The following is a 24898-nucleotide window of genomic DNA, read 5'->3' as shown; positions in this document are numbered from 1 at the left end:
GGTAACACTGTTGAAATTTGTATTTAGTATCCTTACAAAGGGTGATTAACTAGATGCTATGGTGCTGTCGGTAAAAACTCCAAGGGCTATCTCCTCGTTCTGAACTACAGAGTCTTGTTTTAGATTTTTAAGTGAGTTGAGTTGCCTCACAACCTCAGATCTTGGTGGAATTATCAAGACGTCTTCCTCTGGACTATTATATATTGGTATTGTTATATATCCTTCTTTGGATTTTATTGTCATAGTCCAGTTGCTATAGTCTAGACGACATTGATATTTCGAGATAAAATCCCGTCCCAAGATTCCATCTGCTGGTATCGGAAAATCGTTACCCACGATATGAAAGCTATGACTGATACTGTAGTTGTCTATATAAATATTGGTTGTTGTAGTTCCTATAGAGTTGGTATGCCCTTCTGTCACCCCCTTTATTTGGCTAACCTTGGATCTGTCCACGATCTGTTCTTGATTTATCGTTTTTCTTTTAAACAGTGAAATATCCGCTCCCGCGTCGACCAGTAACGTGACATTCTGGTAGCCTGTCATCTCTGTTTGGGTAGATACAAAGTTAGACAGTGTTAGGTCCATATTAAAAAATTTTAGAAGTGCCCCAAAGGGGGGTTCCTGTGGGTTTTCCTGACCGATCTCGGTGTTATATGCCCTTATATAGCGATTTGTTTGTCCTTTTCGGTGAGTTGATCGCCTGTTGTTATGGTTGCCTCTTCTTTGGTTATTATATTGACGGTCATTGTAGTTATTTTGCCGTCCATTTTGATTTTAGTTGCTGTTCTGCGTATTTCCATTGTAGCGGTTGTTATAATAATTATTATCGGGTCGGTTTGAAAATCTTTCAGTACCCCTTCTGCGAACATTATTTCTTATAGGTCCCCCCCGATAATTATTTCTTTGTGTGTAGAATTCCGTACTGGTGGTGGCTTCAGTACTCACACTGGCGAATTTTGTCAACGCTTCCTGCACAGTCTGGAAATTTCCAGCTTCCATTATTATTTTTGCTTTTTCGGAAGTTGCGTTTGTGACCAGAGCTTTGATGGTCATGTTGGTGGTATATGTCTCTGCCAGTTGCTCCGGTACGCCCTCGCTAACGTATGCTGTCATGACGGGTCCATCAGGAGACCTATATGCACAACTGCCTTGGCAGCCCACTGTTTCGTCAATTTAATTCAACGGTTGCTGTCTTCAGCTTTTGACATAGTTCCTCTATTTCGGTAGCGTATTTTGAGTCGTTTCGCTGCTTTAAGTTAAGTGGCTTGGCTGTCACTGATTGTGAGCTTTCGGGCTTGATGCCATCCTTTAGCTTTGCATGGATCAAGTCGAGACTGTTGCTATTGCCTACCAAACTTCTAGCTCTACCTATGACTCTGGTTTTGACGTAAGCGATGGCATTAACTTCGTGCGTCTCAACATTTGCCCTAAGAAGAGTGAGCGCATTCAAAAAAGACGTCAGCTTATCGGCAGAACCATCGAACTCATTTGGTAAAATTTTGCTTGCAAAATTGAAAAATTCTAACGTAGACAGAGGCATTGTGAGCGAAATGTCTGTCTCGGTTTTTATTATCGGTATCGGTTCGTCAATGTCGTCGTCGTTGTCGTCGTCGTCAAGGTAGGTACCATAGGGTGTATGAAATAAGACCATAACAAGGTTTGGTAATAGACTGATTTATTGTATTCTTGATTCCTCTGAATACAGTTTGGTTGTGACGCATTATAACAATAACACAACCTCGAAACAAGGTTATAATCGAGGTTTTAATAATATAACATAATATAACAAACCTTGATGGCACCACATTTGAATATATCGAATAACAAAAGATTTAATTTATACTTAACTGACCTAACATAATATTAATAAATAACTTAAATATTTAATGTAATTAACTAGAATTTCAGCACACATTTCTATCAACCGACTCTCTAAGTATGAGACCAGGGACCGTTTTTTTCCAATTTAGGCCCTTTTATATGCTAGATAGAGACTATACTAAGTAGTAACAATCTGCACAACTACTATAGTTTTCCCTACCAAAAATCTATTTTATGGTTTATCTATTTTGAGAAAAAAGAACCGGTCTCACAAGCATTTATTATGGACGACACGTGTTTCCCTCTATTAGAGATCATCAGGTCTAAAACTCTAAATAACAAAATACACATCACATTTTATACACATATTTTGGTGTTTTAGAGTTTTAGCCGATTCGATAATAAATGTTTACGTACTTACGTTAATAAATGAGACCGTGACTTAGTTGTTTTTCTTCGTTTGTTCATGTTGTACCTGGTCTATTTCAGAAAATGGATGAAGCCTTTTGTTTTGTCTTCTTTAAATTGCCGAAATAAAAATATTTAGATCTTTATATAGTAAGCCTTAGAATAAATAAATGGTAGGATTTACTTGGGGTATTCATGGACCAAATAAAAGAGTTTTTTTTTTAACGAAATTACTAAAATTTATTAACAAAAAATAAATATGTAACAACTAATATCACAAACTTAAAAGTTTTACCAGGACTATATTATTAATACTGATTTAGAATGAGATTTTTACATGGCACTAATGAGAAAAAATTTAGTCTACTTCTTCTATTGTCGGTCCGGATCTGGAGCCACCAAATCCTCCTGCTTGTTGTCCACAGCTTCCGGGCATACCTCCTGCCTCGGGTTGACTTTGAGCGCCGCCTCCATACAATTTCGCCATGATCGGACTGCATATCCTTTGGAGCTGTTTTTGTTTGTCCTCAAACTCTTCTTTATCGGCCAGGCTGTTGCTGTCCAGCCATTTTAGTGCGTCTTCACATTCCCTTTGTACTGTCGCTTTGTCATCTGAGCTTAGTTTGTCCCCAACTTCTTCTACAGCTTGCTTCACTTGGAAGATGTAGGCCTCTAACTGGTTCCTGGAAGCCACCTTTTGTCTTTGCTTTTCGTCTTCATCTTTGTACCTTTCTGCTTCTGAAAGCATCCTGTCGATATCAGCTTGTGATAGTCTGCCTTTGTCGTTCTTTATAGTGATGTTTCTTTCTTTGCCTGAGCTGGTGTCTTTGGCAGAAACATTAAGGATACCATTGGCATCCATATCAAAGGTGACATCTATCTTGGGAACTCCACGAGGAGCTGGTGGAATGCCTGTTAAGTCAAAGGTGCCCAAGAGGTTATTATCCTTGGTCATAGCTCTTTCTCCTTCGAATACTTGGATAGTTACAGCTGGCTGGTTGTCTGAATAGGTGGTAAATGTCTGACTTTGTTTGCATGGGATTCGAGAATTTCTTTCAATAATTTTGGTCATTACTCCTCCAGCTGTCTCGATACCAAGGGACAATGGAGCTACATCTACTAGAAGTACATCCTGGATCTTGCTGTCAGTTTCACCGCTGAGTACTGCTCCTTGGACTGCGGCACCATATGCTACAGCTTCATCTGGGTTGATGCTTAGGTTTAGCTGTTTGCCATTGAAGAAGTTCTGTAGAAGTTGTTGGATTTTTGGAATTCTAGTTGAACCACCAACCAAAACGATGTCGTGGATTGACGCCTTATCCATCTTAGCATCTTGGAGAGCTTTTTCAACTGGCTGTAACGTTCCTCTAAAGAGATCTGCGTTTAGCTCTTCAAACCTTGCTCTAGTGACTTTTGTATAGAAATCAATGCCCTCAAATAGTGCATCAATTTCAATGGTTGCTTCTGTGCTTGATGACAAGGTTCTCTTGGCACGTTCAGCTGCTGTTCTCAGTCTTCGAAGGGCTCTAGGGTTAGTTTTAAGGTCCTTTTTAAATTTCCTCTTAAATTCGTCAGCCAGGTGATTAACCAGTCTGTTGTCAAAATCTTCACCTCCAAGATGTGTGTCACCAGCTGTTGCTCTTACTTCAAACAGGGAACCTTCGTCGATGGTTAAGATGGAGACATCAAAGGTACCACCGCCCAAGTCAAAGATAAGAACATTTTTTTCGCCCTTGAGATTCTTGTCCAAACCATAAGCTAAGGCGGCTGCAGTCGGTTCGTTGATAATCCTCATAACGTTCAATCCAGCAATGACACCGGCATCTTTTGTGGCTTGTCTTTGAGAGTCGTTAAAGTATGCTGGCACAGTAATAACAGCATCTTTAACGGGTTGTCCTAAATATGCTTCGGCGATTTCTTTCATCTTGGTGAGGACCATGGAACTGATTTCCTCGGGAGCGAACCTTTTCTTTTCGCCCTTATACTCCACTTCGATCTTCGGCTTGCCACTTTCACTGACAACTTTGAAGGGCCAATGTTTCATGTCCTGCTGGATTTTTGGGTCGTCAAATTTGCGTCCAATCAATCTTTTGGCATCGAAGACGGTATTCGCAGGGTTCATAGCCACTTGGTTCTTCGCGGCATCTCCAATTAATCGCTCTGTATCGGTGAAGGCAACATAACTGGGTGTTGTGCGGTTGCCCTGGTCGTTGGCGATAATTTCCACTTTTCCGTGCTGCCAGACACCCACACAGGAGTATGTGGTGCCCAAATCGATACCAATTGCTGGAGCTTTTACCATTTTCGTGTTGACAATAAATCACTTAAAAAATCACTCACTGTATTAAAATCGCTTGTAAGTTCGCGCGTTTAGCTTTGCTTGCTTTCACGTTCGATTATACTCTGTTCCCATTGGCGCGGATCTGGAGGTATATATACGCTGGCCAATCAGACCAGCTTTAACGCGAATTCTCTAGAAGCCGTGCGCCTAGAATAACGTAGAATGTGTATGACGCTTGGTATTTTCTGGGTTATTGATCGGCATTTTTCATTGTGATTGTCTTTGTTTACGTCAGTAGTAGGCCATAGGAAATAAGTTTAAACGTTTTTAATGTTAGGATATTTTTTAAATATTGTTTTTATGCTGTAATCATGTCCAACTATGGTATTGTTTCTGTAATTGAATCATTTTAAAAATAGTATTAGATTTTTTTGGTGTAAAAAAGTTGTTAAGTTAATTTTAGTCACAATTATAAAATGACGGATAAGTCGCGCTTTTTCACAGAAGAAATATTTGCAATAACCAAAAAAAAAAACTTAAAATGACTTAAAAAAATATTAATAAAATATTTCAAACACCTCACGGAAATTTTAATGTAATGTCCAAGTATATTTAGAGTAATCTTTGCATACCCAGTAAACTGCAATAATCAAAATTATGTTGAAAAAAAAATGTTGGCATAAACAAATGCTTAGAATTTAATGACATAAAAATGCACATTTCGATAGAGCTTCACAACTTTTGTATTGAATGTCTTTTTTACCTCAAAATAGCACCACCAGGTGCTGTCTAAATAGTATAAGGAATAGCTGTGTACATAAATGTGGTGTTATTACCTCAATTTAAAATAAATTGATACAAAAACCAGCACTTATTTGTGTGGTTTTGAGTAATCGTCCCTCAAGGTAAAAAAATTATGTAATATGTATTTTGTATACTGTAATACTTTATCCGATTAACAAACACGCATAAAACTAGAATTAATTTGGCATGAAATCAAAACAAACACGCTGCAATTCGTCTAGAATTATCGGGAAGGTTGGCGCTGTTGGATCGATATGCAGGCTTTAGCTAATTTAAATTTTAATAATCATCATTTTAGGGGTTTGTACTTTATTTTTGGTATTTTCTATTGTTCTCAATATAAGATAAATATGAACAAGTATTTAATCTACATTTATATGGTTTTAAGTTTACCCTTTTTTATTTCTTTATTATTAGCATTAATACAGGTGTATCAGATTAATCGCACAAAATAATTTGTTTTCTTACGTCTCTCCTACCCTGTAGTTCAAAATCAATGACTTTTTGCTTGCTTTCTTCCAAGGCACATGTTTCTGGATTTTGTGACAATATTTAAAAAAAAAAATTGTATGAGGAAGTACTTTCGAAAATACAGTTTTATAATTTATGAGCAAAGGTCCCAAACTCAGCACAAGACCCGCTTTAAATAAATCACAATTTAATCATGGTTCTTGATTTAACCGCCTTCATTATAAATTAAAGTATTTTTTTTTTTCAAAAGAGATGTGTTCTAAACTATGAATGTCTCATATAAAATAAAACATAGCAGAAATTGCTCCATTTAAACACATAATATATTACAATTTTTTGTTATTCTTGTTTCATGTACATAATTGTCTTCTTATTCAAATAACTTATGTTATTAATAAATATATTTTTATGAAATTTTCTTGATATTTGTAGCATCAATCGAATGACAAAGTTTTTTCTGTAATAAAAACTAGGAAAACCATATGCTTTATACTGTATATACAAATAAAATTATTAGCGTGTAAAATTGCATTGTTGGCCGCTGTATACAGCTTATAGAGCCGTATACAGCTGTATACATTTTATATATAAAAGCAATCGAGATTGCGTTGTCGTTATCTGACGGAAAACGGAACATCGTCGCCGCGAAATTTCTAGACCCTCGCCTCTGCTCTTGGCAATCAATTATCCATCTTAGTACAGTCAAATGTAGCATTTGAAGATAAAAAAAATTGTCTCTGGATATTTCGCGTTGATGTTTTAGTACAGTTAATCTGACTATAGACCAGGCGAATTAAATTAGCTCAAATTTAATCAAAAAATGCACAAATTGCTATCCGGAAACTGACTGTTGGAGTTGGTAGAGGGGTTCATAACGAGTGAAAAAAACGAAAACTCAACAATGGGATAGTAGGGGGTTGTTTTGGGGGGGGGGAGTGAAAAGGGGTGGAAAAATATTATTTTGCAATTTCCGGCGAAAGTTGACGTCCAATTGAAAAATGTTCAATAGAAAAGTTGTAGATCATAAGAAAATCTATAATTTTTGTAGAGGTTACTTTTGAACATAACCTCAAAATAGCCAAGATAAATGCGAAAAACCGTTTTTTTTTCGTTTTTTTCATTTTTTTTATTTTTTATTTTCACAAAAATAGTTCAATCTTTGTAAAAATTTGTGAAAATATACCTTTGTAGGTCTTAAATAACCTCAATTTTTTTAAGATCGAAATATTAAAAACTTTCGGAGATATGCGTTTTTTTCGGAAAAAGACGTTTTTTTTTAAATGAAAATTGTACTTCAGAAAATCATGGTACAGGGTTCATCCGGGGCTCATTTTTTTTGTTTTCACATGTACTTTCTTATGAAATAAAGAAACTATATACTTCCCATTTGAAAAAACGTCGAAAAATGTAAAAAAAGTCAAAAATGATTTTTACAGCAATAACATTTTTAGAAATTGTTAATTATTTATTTAAATTAGTTAAAAAATCAAAAAACAGATTACACCATTCGATTCTACGGAAAAAAATACAAAAGAAACTATGTATCATTATTTTACCGGAAACTTAATTGGGCACAGTTGGGCTTTGTACACCGTGTAAATACAATCACATTCTTACGTATTTTCTCGATTTTCATAGAAAATAATTGTTTTTCGAAAAAAATACAAGAAACAAAAATTATTTAAAATCAAATTGTCTACAACTTTTGTTTAAAATATTTTTCGCAAAAATCATTAGTTTGTCAGTTTTAACAAAAAAACATGCAAAAAAGTCAAAAATCGTTTTTAACATTGTAAATTTTACAGTTATTCTTAGTAATTTGTTTGAATTTTTCTAAAATTAAAAAAACGAATTAGAATTTTTATAAAATGACATAATTTAATTCTACAGGAAAAAGTACAAAAGAAAATTTTATTATTTTTATACGAAACTAGATTTTTATTATATGTAGCGTATCACAGCTTACATTATGGAATATTACAAAATTACATCAATCTTTTTCTTTTAGACAAAATCATAATTTCTTGCTCATCATCCGAACTTTTATTGAATTCCGTGCTTCCTTCATCTTCATACTCTTCTTCAATATCACTGAATTGTTCTTCACATTCTGGATCCAAATTAATACTTGGCTGCTCTAATTCATAGGAAATATCCTCGGAATCACTTAGATCTTCCACAATTTTTTCAGTGTTACAACAACTATCTGAATTCTGACATTTTACACATAATGCCGTGCATTTTAATCCGTGTTTGCGGCATCCGCATCTATTTGTTGAGCAGCTTGTTTTACAATTACACGAGATTTTTTTCAACAGCTCTTCAGGTATGATTGCGATGTCAGTGAAGCGAGGCACGAGTATTTTAGAAGTATCATCAACTACTTCCAATCAGCCCCATTTGGTGGCGCTTAATTCATGTCCCAGCCAGGTTTGCAGTTGATAATACGTTCTAAAACAGTGCTGGCTAGCTGCTCCAACAGTTGGAGGTAACTTTTCTAATTGAAACGTAGATTTTGCAGTCAATACCTGGTACCGCTGAAATCGCAAATCATCCAGAGATGAGGTTGATTTAGTTGAATTGTAAATAGATGCAATCAATACACAGCCATTTCGAGCAATAAGCTTTGGATCAGAATTCTGTCCATAAAAAGGCTGTACTAGTTCAGCTAAATTTGTATTTTTCATGAGCGACTCGACTGTTTTCTTCTTTCCTTTTCCAGCAAACGCAGACGTTGAATCGCAACCAGTGAAACAGTGTAAGAATACAACAATTGAACGGTAATTTGAGAAGTTGAAACTATTTGATGAATATAAGCAGTCACTTACATTTTGTAATCCTGCTTTTAAAAAATAAACTGCAAGATTTTTGACATTTAATTGATGTAATAAAACTAATATCATTAATTATTACAACATCTGCGTCTTCTCTAGCTTGTTTGATCGAATATCCTTCAAATCGAAAGGCTGCAGACAACCTCTTTATTAATTCAACTTTATTTTTGTCAATCGACAAAAACTTGTCTTGTGCAATTGTTATTTTAGTTTGTGGTTCAATATGAAAAGAAGGATAACTCGACGTATTTTTTCGTCGTAAACGTTCAATAGTTTTTATCGCACATGCAGCTGAATTTTCATCGTCACTGTCTGGATACCAATTTTATTTAATAAATCGCAACTCGTGTTTTTAAAAAATTAATTTATTAAACACAAGAATACAATTTATATTACAATGTTGCAAAGCTTACTTTATGACTGCGCTAAGATGACTAACTACTCCTCTTTCACATCCTCTATATATATACTTCTAAATGCTGAATAAGCTGTGACAATTATCTTAAACTAAACTTATATTAAGCATAAGTGGCCATATAATTCCTCCCTTCCTTAGGTCTGAGAAAATTGGGGATTTTCGAGGGGTTTCAACTCTATGTCCACTTTTACAGTTTCTGTTTTATATTTTTTATAGAAATACATACTTATTACTAATGCAAGGATGATAACAATGATAATTAACAAAGTAATCGATAATCCGGAATTTATACTATCGAAGTGCTGTAAAGGATGAACTACCAATTTTTGAGCGTTGTCCAAATCTTCTTCTTTTAAGTCTAAAGGTTCGATATTTTGAACTAATCGCTCATCGATATTAATTGAAGGAAGTTTTAGTCTTAGATTGATTGTCTCTGGTCTTTGTGAGTCAAAAATTTTATCATCTATTTTTACTTTACAATCTGAGGGTATAAGTAGGGTTGGTTTACTTATAGTTTCGATACTGTATTGACTGGGACATTCAAAATAGATGTTCTTCTCAGAACTCGGAATTACTATGATTGAATTATCATTTAACTGTGTAGCAGACGTCTCTTTGTACTTAATAGGTATCATAGGGCAATGATTGGTTAGGTTAATAGTTTGAACAATGCAAGGTTCGTTTTGATTAAGCAAATTATTAGGGCATAAAAACATGCCTTCTATTTTAAAGCAGGTTTTTCTTAAATTATAGAAATTATTATTAGATTTTAACAAATAGGGGTTATTAATAGTGATTAATTGATTATTTACAGGAATTGGGTATATATGATAAAGCATGTAAGGTTTTTCCGATATTAGTGGAATGGCTACGTAAAATATAATTAAATTGTCTTTAATTGTTACGTCTGCATGTGCAATTTTATAGTATTTGATTATATTGTCAAAAGGTATCCGGTTTTTAGGGTCAATGTTCAAGATAATCGTTTTAAGCTCTTGATATTTAAAAATGCTGTGATGCATTATATTTATCTCAGCGAAATTAATTGCGGTTTGCACGTTCGTATAGATTTCATGTAGCACACGAAGGTTGTTTTCTAAATTGTCAAGTAGCAAAATAAAATAAGAAGTTATGGTTATAGACTGGGTCATTTGTTTCAAGTCAGTGACCTGGGTCAATAATACTTCTTGGTTATTTTTAATATTGCTTAGTTGGGTGTCTATGTCTCTCGTCAAGTTTTTAACGATTGTCTGGGTTAGGGAAAGGTCATGATGCAAGGTATTTTGGTTATCTTGCAATGTTTTTATATACGTATCATAACGTTCTTGGTCGCTATCATCTAAAGTGCCAAATAAAAACTTTTGAGTTTTACCTATGAAATTAAATAATCCTCTTTTGACTCTATTTTGAGGGGTAGAATAATGTTCAATAAAAGATTCTATTGATTTTACTTGTTCAAATAGATTATGAATTCTTGTTATCAATAGCTTTTATAAGGGAAAGTAAGGGGTAACATTAGTTTTTCCGAGGGTGATATTAGTTTGTAAAAGGGTTGTTTTTGTAATGTTTAGACAGTCTTTTATGTTGGTTAAATTAACATGATAATATACATTATGGTAATTTGTTATGATATAACTAATTCCTTGGTACACTGGTAGCAAAGGATTCGTTAATTCTTCAATCTTATACTGGGCATTGACTATTAGCGGAAGTAGAAGAATGATTAGCTTCATGGTTTTTGTTCCTGAAAATTATGATCGTCTTTTAATATTCTTGGGATGTCGCTGATTTCTAAACTTAGTTTTCTTATATTTAGGTTCTAATTTTGAGGCTATTTTTCGCGGTGTACTTATAAGTTGTGTAGTAGCTTCAGGTATTTCGGGGTCATTTTCTCGTTCTTTATTTAGTTTTGCTAAAATATTTGCCTTTTTTGCGTTTAATTTTAATGTTATGTTTTCATTGAGTTCTTTAAATATTTGTGCTAGTTCAAAAACATAATCAGTTTGCATTTGGTTTAGATTTTTTTCAAAATTTAATTGGTAATTTAAATTGAATATATTGAATCGTAATAAAATTTGAAATGGGGTATATTCATGTGATGAATGAATACTGTTATTATAGTTTAAAATAGCTATGTCTATTAATTCTTGAATAGTTTTACTACGATGATCGTTTCTAAGGGCCATAAGGCTTTCTTGAAGAGTTGAATGAAATCTTTCTATTGGGGAATTTGAATTTGGGTTGTATGGGGTTATAAAATGTAATTCTATTTGGTAGGTTTTACAGAGGTCTTGTACTAAATTACTTTTAAAAGATTTAGCATTGTCGGTGGTAATCTTGGAAGGTGTACCATGATGAGAAAAGAATTTAATCAAATTCTGACAGATTTCTATTGAGGTTTCATGTACAGGGTAGGCAGTAGCAAATTTTGAGAAATTGTCTATCAAGGTTAAATACTTTTGACCTGAAATTGAATATATGTCCATATATATATGTTCAAGGGGTCTCGATCCAGTTGGGGTCGGTTTATATACAACTTTGTATGGGTGTCGATCATATTTTGTTTTTTGACATGTTTCACAAGTATTTACATAGTCTATAACGTCTCTTTCCAGGCTCGGCCAGTAATAACGTTGTTTAATATTTTTTATGTTTTCCGTCATTCCTCTGTGCGATGTTTTCGTGGTATGATATCTTTCTATAATTTATTTTCTTTCATCTACGTTTAAAACGTCTTCAAGGAGTGTGTTTGAAATAACAAGTTTGTATGCGTTATTTTTAAATGTTTCTTGAAAAATTCCTAAAATTAGGGGTTCTAATTCCTTATTTTGGAAATATAGGCAATATGTATCTGGTGGTAGATAATCCTTAAAGAGTGATTGTATATCAAAAGTTAAGGGGTCTTTATTTATAAAATAGATTAGTCTTTTTTTTGTTTCGAATAGGGTAGTTTTGGTCACATAGGGTTTTTCTTTTGCTGTCCATTTAAATATTATCTGATTTTTGAATATGTTTAAAGATTTATTGACATACGGGGCACCTAATATAGGGTCTTCCTTTGATGTGTGTACTGTTTCTGTTTCGGAGTTATCTTTTTTGTTATTTACGATCTCTTGACGTTCTGGGGGTAATTTTTCTATGGATAGACTAGCTGTGTCTGTTTCCGATCCGTCTTTTTCTGGAATTTCTAATAAAATGATGTCGTTTTCATGGCTTGTCGAAGGTTTTGGTGATTTTGATTTATTTTGTTCGGGTTCCTTGATTTTCTTCAAACTTGGTGGAGGTATTATTATTTGAGAAATAATATTAATCTTTTTTGTTTCTTTCTTTTTCTGTGGTTTTTCAAAAAGATTCGGTTGATCTTGAAAGTTATCAAAGAAATGCTTGATTCTTTCGTGCCATAAATATTGGTCATCTGCCTCATTGTCATCGCATGTTGCTGACATGTGAGTAGAAGGAGGTTTCTTGATTTCCATGGGGTGTATTTCTCTTGGTGGTCGTGATAGTGCATCGGCGTTGCTATTATGAATACCTTTTTTATATTGAATTGTATATTCATACTCTTGAAGTTTGAGTCGCCATCTTACTAATTTTGAATTAGGTTCTTTGATCGAAAATAACCATTGAAGTGGTTTATGATCCGTTATAATTGTAAATTTTCGGCCAAAATGGTAGGGACGAAAATATTTTGTAGCCCAAACTATTGCCAAAAGTTCCTTTTCAATTGTAGAGTAATTACATTCAGTGGAATTTAATGTGCGACTAGCATATGAAATGGGTAAATCAGATCCGATGGGTCCTTGAGACAATATAGCTCCAATCGCGTATTCTGATGCGTCTGTTGTCAGTACAAAGGGTTTATGAAAATCAGGGTATTGTAGAATCGGGTCGTTAGTTAAAATGTTCTTACAGAGATTAAATGCTGTACGGAAGGCTTTATCGTGAATAATTTTAACGTTTTTCTTAAGACAATTGGTAAGAGGTTTCGTGATCTTTGCAAAGTCTTTGATGAATTTTCTGTAATATCCGACGAGGCCTAAAAAGGATTTGATTTCTTTAGGGGTATTTGGAATTTTAAAATTTTTAATTGCTTTAATTTTCCGTGGGTTTGGTTTAACTCCATCAGCGGTTATGATATGTCCTAGGAATTCTACGTCTTTTTTCAGAAATTCACATTTGTCTAATTGTATTTTCATGTTAAAAGACACAAGTCGCTCGAAGACTAATTTAAGGTTGTTAAGATGTTCTTGCAGGCTGGTTGAAAATATAATGATGTCGTCCATGTAGACTAAACATATTTTGCCTAGCAAACCTCGTAACACATTATCCATTGCTCTCTGAAATGTCGCAGGTGCATTCTTGAGCCCAAATGACATGCGTACGTACTCGTAATGACCATGTTCTACATTAAATGCTGTCTTTGGTATGCTTTCCGGATCCATTTCTATCTGGTGAAATCCGCTAGCAAGGTCTATGGTTGTGAAGTAGTTACATCGGCCTAGTTTATCCAATATGTCCGTGATGTTAGGAATTGGATATCTATCGCCTATGGTTTTTTCATTCAATTTCCTATAATCAATGACGATTCTCCATTTCTTTTTTCCTGTCACATCGGCTTTCTTCGGGACTATCCATACAGGTGAACTCCATGGGGAATTTGAAGGTCTAATGATTTCATCATCTAGCATCTGTTCAATTTGGTTGTCGATTTCTTGTTTAAGGATATGCGGATATCTAAAGCTTTTAGTATAGACTGGGATTTCATCGGTAGTGTTTATTTTATGTTTTACTTGATTTGAAAACGTTAATTTATCTCCGGGTTTGTGTAAGACTTTTTCGAACTTTCTTATTAGCTTAAAAAGTTCTCTGCGTTCCTCTTTATTTAAATGTTCGTGTCTAATCAGGGATTCTAAGTTTAAATCGTTACAAGAAATATTTTTACTAAAATGATTTGTTTTAAGGGTGTCGCAAGAAGGGATTTTATCTAATATTTCGTAATTATTAAGTTCAATTGGTTCCAAGGGTAATCCATTGGATACATGACCTTCTAACGCAATTGATCTTTTAGAATGATTAAGAATATCTATTATATAGGAATTATTTTTGATCGTTACTAATGTAGGATGAATTGTTATTTCTTCATCATGAAAATAGGGGACTAACCAAGTTGTATCGTTGGGTAGATCGGTTTTTATTATACATTTTTGAACAGTTTCTGGGGGTATTTCGATTACGAATTCTTATTGATTTACCAAATTTTGATTTTCTAAGTCAATGTTTAAGCCAAGTTTGCATAAATCTTTAATTCCTAAAATACCATCAAAATATTCATGAAATGAAAATAAAATAAACTCTATTGATTTTGTTATGCCAAAATTTAGGAACAAGGGAATAAAAGCTCTACTTGTGGCTTTTGGTGAACCAGTACAAGTTTGTAGGGTACTAATGTATGGTTGAATTAACTCAGGAAAATAAGTTTCTGCCAATGAGGGTCTAAGAAGTGATGCGTGCGAACCTGTATCTATAAGTAATCGAATATTTAAAACAGGAATGTGTATGAAGGGTAGTTGATTAACTTGGAAACTATTTAAACTTAAACAGGGTTTGTTTTCTCTGAGGCTTCTAAATGAAAATTTTCTAGTTGTTCTACTAGTGAATCTTCAGAATTGTCTTCAGGATTGTAATTTGGAAAATTATGTTCGTCGTAATAGGGTTCATCATAGTTGTCAGAATAGGGGACGTTTTCGTTATAGCTATCAAAATAGGGGACTTCATTTATATTTTCTAAGTGGGTCAACTCATGTTTAGGTTGTGTATAATGAGGCATTTCTCTTCTAGGTTGTACACTTACTCCAGACATGGGTTGAGGATATTGGGGTTTTGTATTAGTGTATTGTATTCCGGACATTGGTTGGGGATATTGAGGTGTTCGTTGCGGGTTTCTTTGTGTAAACTGCTGGTTTTGTAGTTTATTAAATGGTTGGATATATGGTCTAGATGTGTTTGGTTCATTTTGTCTAAATTGACTTGATTGATTTTGTCTTTGTTGATTAAATTGATTTTGTTTATATTGATTAAATTGATTCTGTTTATGGTGATTAAATTGATTTTGTGGTCTCAATTGATTATTGTTAATTTGTCTTTGTTGATTTATTTGTGGTTGATTTGGTGGTTTGTGTGAAGTTTGTCTTGCAGTATTTTGATTATGAAGGTAGTTATTTTTGAATTGGGTTTGACTTGTTAAAATATCATAGTTTGTGATAATATCGATAGCTTGATCTAAGGTTTGTGGATTTTGCACAATTAGTAATGTTCTAAGTTCATTAGGGACGTTCGCTAAAAGATTTTGTGTAGCTGTTAGTTCATTTTGATTGATGAGAATTGTTTTGGCTTCGATATTATTAATTTCGGAACAAATCTTATTATTAATCTTATTAACTAAGGACTTTAAGCGTTGAATATAATCATTAATAGATTCATTTTTTTCTGCTTAAGAAAATTAATTGTTGCTGTAAATTAGCCCTAGTAATTGGATCGTTAAATTTTTGTTGTAATGCAATTTTTATTTCTGCCCAAGAGTTTAAGTCAGATCTTGTTAACAAAAAGTCTTCAGCCTCTCCTATAATTTTTGATTTAATTGCTAAAATTACATATTCTTGTTGTGATGGGTCTGCATTAAAGTACCTTGCATAAAAGGTATCAATCTGGTTTAAAAATGTTTCTAATCTGGATGGTTGACCATCAAAGCTTTTGAGAAGTGCAACGGTTGATTTTAATGCATCAGCCATTTTATTATTGTTTACTAAATTACTATTGTCTACTAAGTTTAAATTTATACCTAAACTATTACTATCTAAATTAAGGGATGATAAAGTATTATTCGCTATTTCGGAATAAAGCTCGTTTAAGCCAGAATCTAAAGAAGAATTACTGTTTGAAGTAATCTCTAAACTCTTTACTCTAGGATAAGTTATGTCACTAACTCTATTGTTAAATTTTTTCATTAGAGTTCATACTAAACTTCAAAAAGAAAAAAAAATAATAATAAGAAATAAAATTTCAAATTTTCAATTATAAAATATTCAAAATATTTCCTTAATTAACAGGTTTTCCAACTAACAGAAACAATTCTATACAGTACAATAAAAAGTTTCTAGTTTCTGACCTGTATCAAATGATGTCTCTGCAACAACATCTATACTGTAGTGAAGGCACCACCTGTCTTGGAAGCTAGCTATGCCAATTCTTCCTACTGGCTACTCGCAATGGCGTACCACTTTTCGAGGGTTGTTGGCCAGGAATCACTCAGCTCGTCTCAGTTTGCTCAGAAACTAAATTCTTGATCCTTTCTAAACTGTTAAAACAGAAGAGTGAACTACTGGTAATCCGCACTTTCCAGACACTAAGCACTGTATCCACGCTTATAGCTAAGGGATCACTCACTCACGTATTTACGTAATTCGCGTTACGTAACTCGCGACTACTCGTATCTGTACTCGACGACGATGTTCACAGAGATCCTCCGAAAGGATCCTACCGACTGCGCCAATTTTATTTAATAAATCGCAACTTGTGTTTTTAAAAAATTAATTTATTAAATACAAGAATACAATTTATATTACAATGTTGCAAAGCTTACTTTATGACTGCGCTAAGATGACTAACTACTCCTCTTTCACAGCCTCTATATATATACTTCTAAATGCTGAATAAGCTGTGACAATTATTATCTTAAACTAAACTTATATTAAGCATAAGTGGCCATATAATTTACCCATCAAACACAATACACGTATTGTTTGCATAATTTTTGCGTACAAAAGACAGATATTTTTTAACGATGACCTCAACAGTATCATTCTTCTGCCACACAACTTTGTGTAAAAGAAATCCACCGTCGATAACATACAATGCATTATCTGTATTTGCTAAAGCTTCGATGTTGGTGAAATGATCAAACATTTGCGATTCGACATTTTTCCGAAAGCCGTTTTCTGTAAACAGTGAAAGTGGAAATGGAGCAAGTTCAAACTTTAAATAATTTATCATATCAGCTGTACTATTGATATTGACACATAAACGTTGAAATAAAATCAGCGGATTTATTGGGATAATCTCGTCATTCACTTTGATTGCAGACTGAACGTTTTCCAGCGACAAAACTCTGTTTTTTCTCGTAAATGTTACTTGTTCAAAATTATTTCCTACTAATGATTCAACAGATTTCATACCTATCTCGTACGCATGGTGACAGTTTATTGAATCAGTTCCAATAACTCCAGAATATATCGACATGATTTTCGGTGTTTCTGGAAATGGATAAAATCTGTTAAAAAATTCCAATAGTTTTTGTAGATCTTCAGCGTCTCTTTTGATCCTAGCTTCTGTACAATCTACATGTTTTCCATTTCATTTGAAACTTCCACTAGAGTTAACATAGTTAATACGAATGTTGTTATAACGTTTTCACTCATTCCACGTCCGTGCGTAAGTCCGCATTGAGTCTTCATTGCTCTCATTAAAACTTGTTCAATAATCATGTCCGCCCAAACTCCAGACCAAAATTTATCAGAGCGCTAACTATTACCAACAAATTTCAATATTGAATCCAAAGTTGTGCAGTTGGACCTCTTTGTTGTATCGCATCAATTTCTTTAACAAATTTATTTCTAATTTCAATAATTTCCAAATGTTGCATATCTTCTTTGAAAGTCACTGAGCCCAAATTTAGTAAAAGTGCATCTTACTTTGCTTTTTCTTCTTCGGTTAATTGAAGCGATTCAAAAATTACGGAAGCTAAAGCTGTTTGAGTGAGAAAATGACCTCTGATGGCTCTTGAATAGGCATGTCCTGAAAGAGCTTTTTTGGCAGATTTTTCAGCATATATGACAGATAAAGCTTCTTTCAGGCCGCTTCCATCCATTATGAACCCTATCGATCCAAGAAATGATAACAATAAATGAAATCCACCAAGCCTTACCCTAACCTTTAATAAACCATATTCATCATTGTCTGGATCGCTACATGACAAAATATATCGAGCCTTGTGATACAGAGGCTGATCAATGTGTTACAAAAACTATTTTGTCTGTGTTGTTCCTTTTATTTCCTTCGGCACTTTCTACTAAGACCGTAAAAATGGTATCGTACTCGCTGGGAGGATTATTTACAAAAGGCAAGGGGAAAATTTTTGATGTCTTGTAATCAGAATCTAAGTAAAAGTCTTCCATAAAACCTCCGTATCCCTTAGCTTTTTTATTGGAATATTTAGTATAGAGCCAAGTAAAGTCTTCCATACTTATTTTTGGCGTTGTGCACTCTTTACTAAAAATATCTTTTATAATTACCGTTTTTAATCCTTGTGCATTTTTTTTTATCAAAGCGTTTTAAGGCAGTAAAACCAAACTTGCCAGTTACTTTAGCTGATGGAATGTGTTTAATTCTAGCGATTGTTTTTTTTGATGGAGTGACAACTTTGAGACCACCCATTGCGTGAAACGTGTTTCGTCCATCAATAGTACAAGTGTCATGATCCGCGTTATCATACAAATATTGAATAAAAGCTTCAGCATCGACACTGTGAATATCCGGATCGTTAACACTAGATGCTTCGAATCGTAACGTTTCATCGTAACTCGCAGACAAGCCTAAGTACCATAAAGAATCCAACAACCCTTTAGATGCGTATTTTTTATGCATCATAGTAGATAGACCAATCAAAATTGGCGATAAAAAAGACCGTGGCCTTGCTGATGAAATTATCGTGTGAGCAATCGTACTCACTCTTTTTTTCCATTTAAATTCTTTTTTTTTAATTTGTTTTCTTGTGTGTTACGATGATAATATTTAGAATGTCTTATAAGGACTCCGGAATCAAGTCAAAAATATTGTTTTCGTCAAAATTTGGTAGAATGTAATTATTCGTGTCGTAAACAGTTTTACGGATATCTTCTAATATAATTTGACCAGCCATTTGAATAATTCTTTTTTTTTCTACATAAGCATCTGCATTTTGACTTCTGTAACAAGTCTCTTTCCAAGTGTCATTACTAATTTTATGTCTAAAAAGTATAATGATATCTGTACTTACATTTACAAATTTTATTTCATCATTAGAATAATGCTTTAATAAATTTTGCTTAATAGTCCGCAAATTTGGAATACTTCCAATAAATTCCTCTTTGATCTCATTTAGAAAGAACTGACTTTCACTTGCGTTGTTTTGAATGTAATTTATTGCATGTTGTATAAAGTCCCCTGATAGCATAAAATATTCATTAAATATTTTAAAAAAATGTTTTTTTAATATTTCGAGCGACAGATTTTTTAATATTAATTAAATATATTTTTTAAATATTGATCAAATATTTATTTTAAATATTTCTATTATAAATAACTCATATATTTTTGTAGTATTTTTTATTACAAAAATATATAATATTAAAAATATATATTTAAAGACAGATTTTTAAAAAATAATCTGGGTATCCTGATCGCCACCTAAAATCTATTTTGTTAATCCCATAAACTATTTATATTATTTGGGAAATTCTTTGTAAGATTAACAAGTCGATTTTAGGCTACTATAACTGATATTTTTATTCCTTATATATAAAAAACTATTTATTGGTAATTTTAGCGAAATCTGTAGGATTGCTTTTCAAAACTTGGCTTTTTAAAGAAAATTCATTAAGAATAAAACCAATAATGATATAATTTATAGGTATATTTAATAGTCAGTACAAAAAGTTTACATTTTAAATGTGGATTTAATCGTGTCTTTTTAAGCTTCATCTGCGTCTACCGGATCTACTTCCCTAAAAAAAAGACAATTTATTATTATGAACTCTTATTGAATACCTTATACACCCGAAATGCATATTGTATAACACATTTCAGTGCTAGCTTTTTTAAATTCCATTTATTTTCAATACTTTTTTTATACTATTAACTTTATCTAAATAAACTCTATAAAGCTGTTATTAAACTACAAATAAAAATTACACTTACCCTTCAGCTGATGGCGTCGTAGCATTACATTTGAGACATTGACTGATTTTTTTATTGAATCATCAGACACATCAGGGTATCGTTTTCTAATGGCAGCTGAAAAAAAATAATGTCATTTACTAAATTATGTATTTCTTTCATAAGTATTTTTTTTTTAAATTGCCGAACAACTAATTAACTAACTAATTTATAATTTCAGAACTAACCAAAAACAGCCTGATAAGTTTTCATGCTGCAAAAAGGAATCTTTTTCTTTTTTCCCTGTCCACTATACAGTAGTGCTAATTCTTTCCCAAAAACCTTTTGCATTGCCATATAGACACTTTTGTGTGGGTTATTTCCTCCTGCCAGGTAAAGAAATGTTATCTGAAAATTAAATCATAGGATCTTTGTTGCTATAGAAGTATCACAGTTTTTAAGTATGTTGAATTTTCATGACTTTTTAATACTTTATAGTACTTACTAGTTCCTTCATAAATTTAGGTTCCGTAATAATGGACTCTACTTCTTCCAATTGCTGTTTTGTCTGGCATGGAAACTTTTCCAAGAAGTTATTTCTACTGTCCCCTATTGTATATAAGTCATCACCAGAATTGCTACTCTTACAGTTATTGTTCATAAAATGTTCAATTCTTGATAAAATGGTCCTAGTTTCTCTCATATAAAATTTTATTTCTGTAATTTCTTCCAGTAGTGGGGTTAAATCTAGAAAAATAGTAGTTTACATTCACTTTAAAAGTAATGTACTTTCTTACTAAATTTGATACTATGTAATAATATTTACCTGAGGAAGATTTAGTTGATAAATTTCTATGCACTGAGACTGGAGTGGAACTAGTTTCTGGTGTTTGTTGAGCTGATGTTGCATTTGTAAAAGCTAAAAATCAAGAGGTATGAATGTATTTCCTGGACATAGATTAAAATTTAAAAATATACAGAGTGCTTCAATGAGGACTGAACACAAGTTTATTAAGTCAAAAAAAGATTCTGTTCAGTTCTTGTTGGAACATTCTATACAACCATTTATGAAATTAATACACACCTCTTACAGGTTTAGCTGACGAGGTAAACTGTGCTTCACACACATTTTCTAGTAAGGGCTCCGAAAAGTGTGTTTTATTCTTATGCAAGAGATCTTGAATATTAAAAGTTTGTGCTAAAAGTTTTGAAAACAGTACTTAATAAAGTCAATAAATTTTTCATTACGTTTATAACTTACAATTTAAAGCTTTATGACTTGAAAAAACTTTCCGAATTAAATTCTGCCCCCTAGCTAATGGAACATTTTCATCAGATGAGGAATCTGTTATATTATTAAATAGTCGCTTAACCTTCTTTCGTTTCCTTTTTACTTCAGAGCTGCACTCTGGATCAGTAATTTCAAAGTTCGAGGTGTAGGTTCCCCTTTCACATAGCTCTTTTGCCATTTGTAAATCTCTAATAGATTGTGCTTTGCAGACAGTATCAAGCCATTCAAACTGACCATCTTCAAGAGTTACATTACCATCAATAAGTTTTTTAATTTTAAGTGTATTTTTACTCAGTGGATATTTATACTTAGTTCGGGTATCATTTGCCCAGGATGAAGGGACATAATCAATAGTGTTTTCCAGTGTCCACACAACAATATCCCAAGAATGGTCCATGGTAGATTAGGCAGATGCTTTTTTTTGCTGGATAATTACTGATATAAAATCGTCTAATACTAAAATTATGTTTAATAAATATTTAAATCAAAACTTACACTGTATTAAAATTAATTAGGTTACATAAAAGTTAATAATTTTTTTATTTAGAAAGATAAATGAAGTATTTGAAAAGCTACATAAAAAGTTTTGCAATTAAAAACAATAGCTTTACTTAAAACATCTGTAAGCTTGATATAACATACATGATTCATATCAAAATTATTAAATTGAACCACACCAACTTCCTTAGAATTTAGCGGATAGGTATAAAAATTTTTCAGAGAACTAGAAAAGTAACCAAGTAAAACTTTTTTTTCAACTTCATAATTACACACTTTTAACAAACGTCCGTCTTTTAAAAAGAGGTAACAGTTATTTTTGTTGGAATTATTATAATTTATCTTGAATAGTGGTGTTTGAATATAATGGAATGTTTCATTAACAACAAAATCTTGGTTTATATTTTCATACTTTACAAACAAATCTACATTTTCTGGCAATCGTTTACAAAGTTGAGCAAGAGCCTGATTTGGTTTTCTTAAAAGCCTTTTAAGTTTGCCCAAAAAACTTTCAAAAGGGAAACAACTAATTTCATTTAAAGAACAATTAAAATTTAATACATCATCTGCCAAATGTACCAAATTATGCACATTATAAATACAGCCATCTGGCCCATAGATCCGAGAAAAATTTTCAACAAAACTAATTAATAGGTCCTTGGCTGTTAATATCAATGAGGTCCCAACAAAGCGTTCACATAATAATATTCTTAAAGCTACATGATATAACAAAAAATGGTCATATATGTCTTTGTGCAATATTTTATGGAAAATTATTGGTCCTAAATATAGTAAAATTAGTCTGAATTCAGTAGCTTTAAATCGATGCAGATCATTAAAGGATTTTGGCTTCCGACTAAACTCAGAAGGAATATAGTGTGCATAGAATTTTAGCCTGCTGGACATTTTTTGTCTTAAACTAACTGGTAACTTAATTGTCTTTCTTGATTCACATTTTACAAACCAATAAAGTAACATTTTTCTCATAACACCTAAGCAGCATAAATGCATATAATCAAGTGAAAAATTCTTAATCATGTTGATTCCTACCACTTTTAACAATGGAGTTGTCGTAGATAAGTGATGCTTGGAACACTCTCGATTAACAAAATCTTCATGTGTGCGTTGTCTCGAATTAGAAAACAAATAAATGATTCTATTTTTGTAGTAGGTGCCTTTTTGATGACACCTTTCACAACCAAACTGTCCATTGTGCCCTATAGTACATTTAATATATGACCGTGCTGGTGCATCACAAGAAATACAAAACAATTTTACTTTGACATTAAAATTGTCTATAACTAGACCATTTAAAATAAGATCATTTAATTCTGAAATAAAATCTGTCAAATATCTATCAAGATTATTTGGTTTAGAAACACCACAATATATAGCAACTGGAAATGGAGATATATAAATTTCCTTATTACTATTAAAACGGACTCTACATAATATAGGCCAGAGCTGCTGATTGCTACTTTTAAATATTGGCAGACCATCTATATTAAAAATCAATTGAATCATAGACTCTTTTAAAAACTGCGCTTTTAACTCCGGTTTTTTTAAATACATATCTAAAGTATTTTTGATTCCTAAATAAATAAACTCAGAATCATTTTCAGTAAGAATTTTGAAAGTTTTTTTATTGGTTCCTAATAATGTTCGACCAGCTAATGGTAAACTTAATTCTGGGAAAATATTACTCAGTCCCTTTAGTAAACTACTTAACTGCACCAAATTTACATTATTTTTGACACTCCAACCTTTTAAGAAAACTCCTAACATTTGCCCTTTGTCTTCACTTTTTAGAGATAAATCAATATTAGAATCTAATTGGCCTCTTGATTGATTTTCTGCCATTAATTCACCTAATTCCGTAATTCTACAATCATAATAAAACTGACAAAAATTTTCTGGATCATTGATATGTTGGTCAATATTAATATTAGGTTCAACAATCGGCTCATCAAATGTCGCAAATTTAGAATCATTATTAGTACTTTGACATTCTGAAATAGGTGGATTTATGGAGAAATTATTAGTACTAATATTTAACTTCAGATGCAAATCATTCAAGTGCTTTTTTCTATAGCGGTATTTTTTACAATATAAAGAGTTACGTTTTTTTTTATTATCTGCCATAACTGATGATAACTCAGATATAATAAATAATAAAATAAAGTTTCCCTCCCCTCTAGTTACATAAATATTTCACTGTTTAGTAGATAAAGTACCTGAATGGATTCCAAAATAATTACCGTCACAATAATGTTTCACATAAAAATCACAAATTAAATTACTCCACATACAAATAAATCACAAAGTTATCACTTACGCACTTCAAACAAATTGTAATTTATAATAATATGATGATATATAATATAATGTAATAACACGGCTAGTCGGCTACTAAACTAAAACAGCCCGAAGCAGGGGACGCTCCACGCTCGCATCTCATTGGCTGGTTACGAATGTAGGAACGCATTCGCGACATACCTTTGTTTGTGGTCTCTGTCCTTCTTAAATGTATTTCTGTATAATTTCAAAGGTAACGTATGTCGAAACAGCCAATTTCACGTATTGATGAATACGGATTGATACTATTTTGGTTTGGCTTGGCAGGGGTAGTCCATAATGGATGGATATAGACCGACGAAAAAAAAAATAGGCGCAGCAAATAGCAAATAAAATTAAAACGTTGATCTGTCGAAGTGCGAGGATACCAAGCTGATTATATACAATTTGTATATGATCAGCTTTTGGCGAAATCATTAACAATCAATTATTTTTGAAATATTATTAACTGTATGCCTAACAGATTTGTATACCTACCGATAATTCATTTCTAATAAAAATTTAAAAAAACGATAAATTAATAATAGAAATAAACCCTCCGTGGTAATGACATTTTAAAATATTTACTTAACATTTCAAATTTATATTTTCTCGAATATTTGATATAAATCAATAATCGAATATTTATATTATATTTTCATATAAATATTACTTTTTCAATGTATAACAAATATTAGTAAAATAATCAGAACAAATATTTAAAAACAAATATATAATGAATATTTTTTTTAGATAACAAATATTTA

At 32.5% G+C, this 24898-nt stretch overlaps 3 protein-coding genes across 20 annotated transcripts in view; 1 reads left to right on the top strand and 2 right to left on the bottom strand.

Moving 5' to 3' along the window:
• LOC126747529 (heat shock protein 70 A1-like) overlaps positions 1 to 24898 on the bottom strand; it is a 402096-nt gene that overhangs the window by 14020 nt on the left and 363178 nt on the right. For 3 of the 15 annotated variants that reach the window (XM_050456242.1, XM_050456227.1, XM_050456226.1), the window contains exon 3: positions 2446 to 3169. The exons of 4 other annotated variants lie outside the window; for them this stretch is intronic. In XM_050456242.1, coding sequence (XP_050312199.1) covers positions 2591 to 3169 — 579 coding nt within the window. In that variant the 3' untranslated portion in view covers positions 2446 to 2590. 8 more of the 15 variants (XM_050456244.1, XM_050456225.1, XM_050456228.1 and 5 more) reach the window with 6 other exon arrangements.
• LOC126747527 (WASH complex subunit 2) overlaps positions 1 to 24898 on the top strand; it is a 271361-nt gene that overhangs the window by 69526 nt on the left and 176937 nt on the right. The gene's annotated exons all lie outside the window — the stretch shown is intronic.
• On the bottom strand, positions 19776 to 24591 carry LOC126747543 (uncharacterized). The gene is made up of 8 exons (XM_050456266.1): positions 24056 to 24591; positions 21270 to 21755; positions 21093 to 21206; positions 20835 to 20927; positions 20514 to 20755; positions 20257 to 20416; positions 20051 to 20146; positions 19776 to 19857 (listed from the first exon to the last, which is right to left on the bottom strand). The coding sequence occupies exons 2-8, from the start codon at positions 21694 to 21696 to the stop codon at positions 19850 to 19852; spliced, it is 1140 nt and encodes a 379-aa protein (XP_050312223.1). The 5' UTR covers positions 21697 to 21755; positions 24056 to 24591; the 3' UTR covers positions 19776 to 19849.

Source organism: Anthonomus grandis, chromosome 19 (assembly GCF_022605725.1).
Source record: "Anthonomus grandis grandis chromosome 19, icAntGran1.3, whole genome shotgun sequence".
Classification (NCBI taxonomy): domain Eukaryota; kingdom Metazoa; phylum Arthropoda; class Insecta; order Coleoptera; family Curculionidae; genus Anthonomus; species Anthonomus grandis.
The sequence above is the reverse complement of the archived record's forward strand: the minus strand, read 5'-3'. Positions and strand labels throughout refer to the sequence as shown.

What these genes read in the sequence shown, in the direction of transcription:
- LOC126747543 (XM_050456266.1), bottom strand. Translation starts at nt 21,696, where the DNA reads ATGGACCATTCTTGGGATATTGTTGTGTGGACACTGGAAAACACTATT. An exon ending in GTCAGCTAAACCTGTAAGAG is followed by an intron (nt 20,928 to 21,092) that starts GTGTGTATTAAT and finishes CTTGATTTTTAG; the next exon opens with CTTTTACAAATGCAACATCA. An exon ending in ATCAACTAAATCTTCCTCAG is followed by an intron (nt 20,756 to 20,834) that starts GTAAATATTATT and finishes CTATTTTTCTAG; the next exon opens with ATTTAACCCCACTACTGGAA.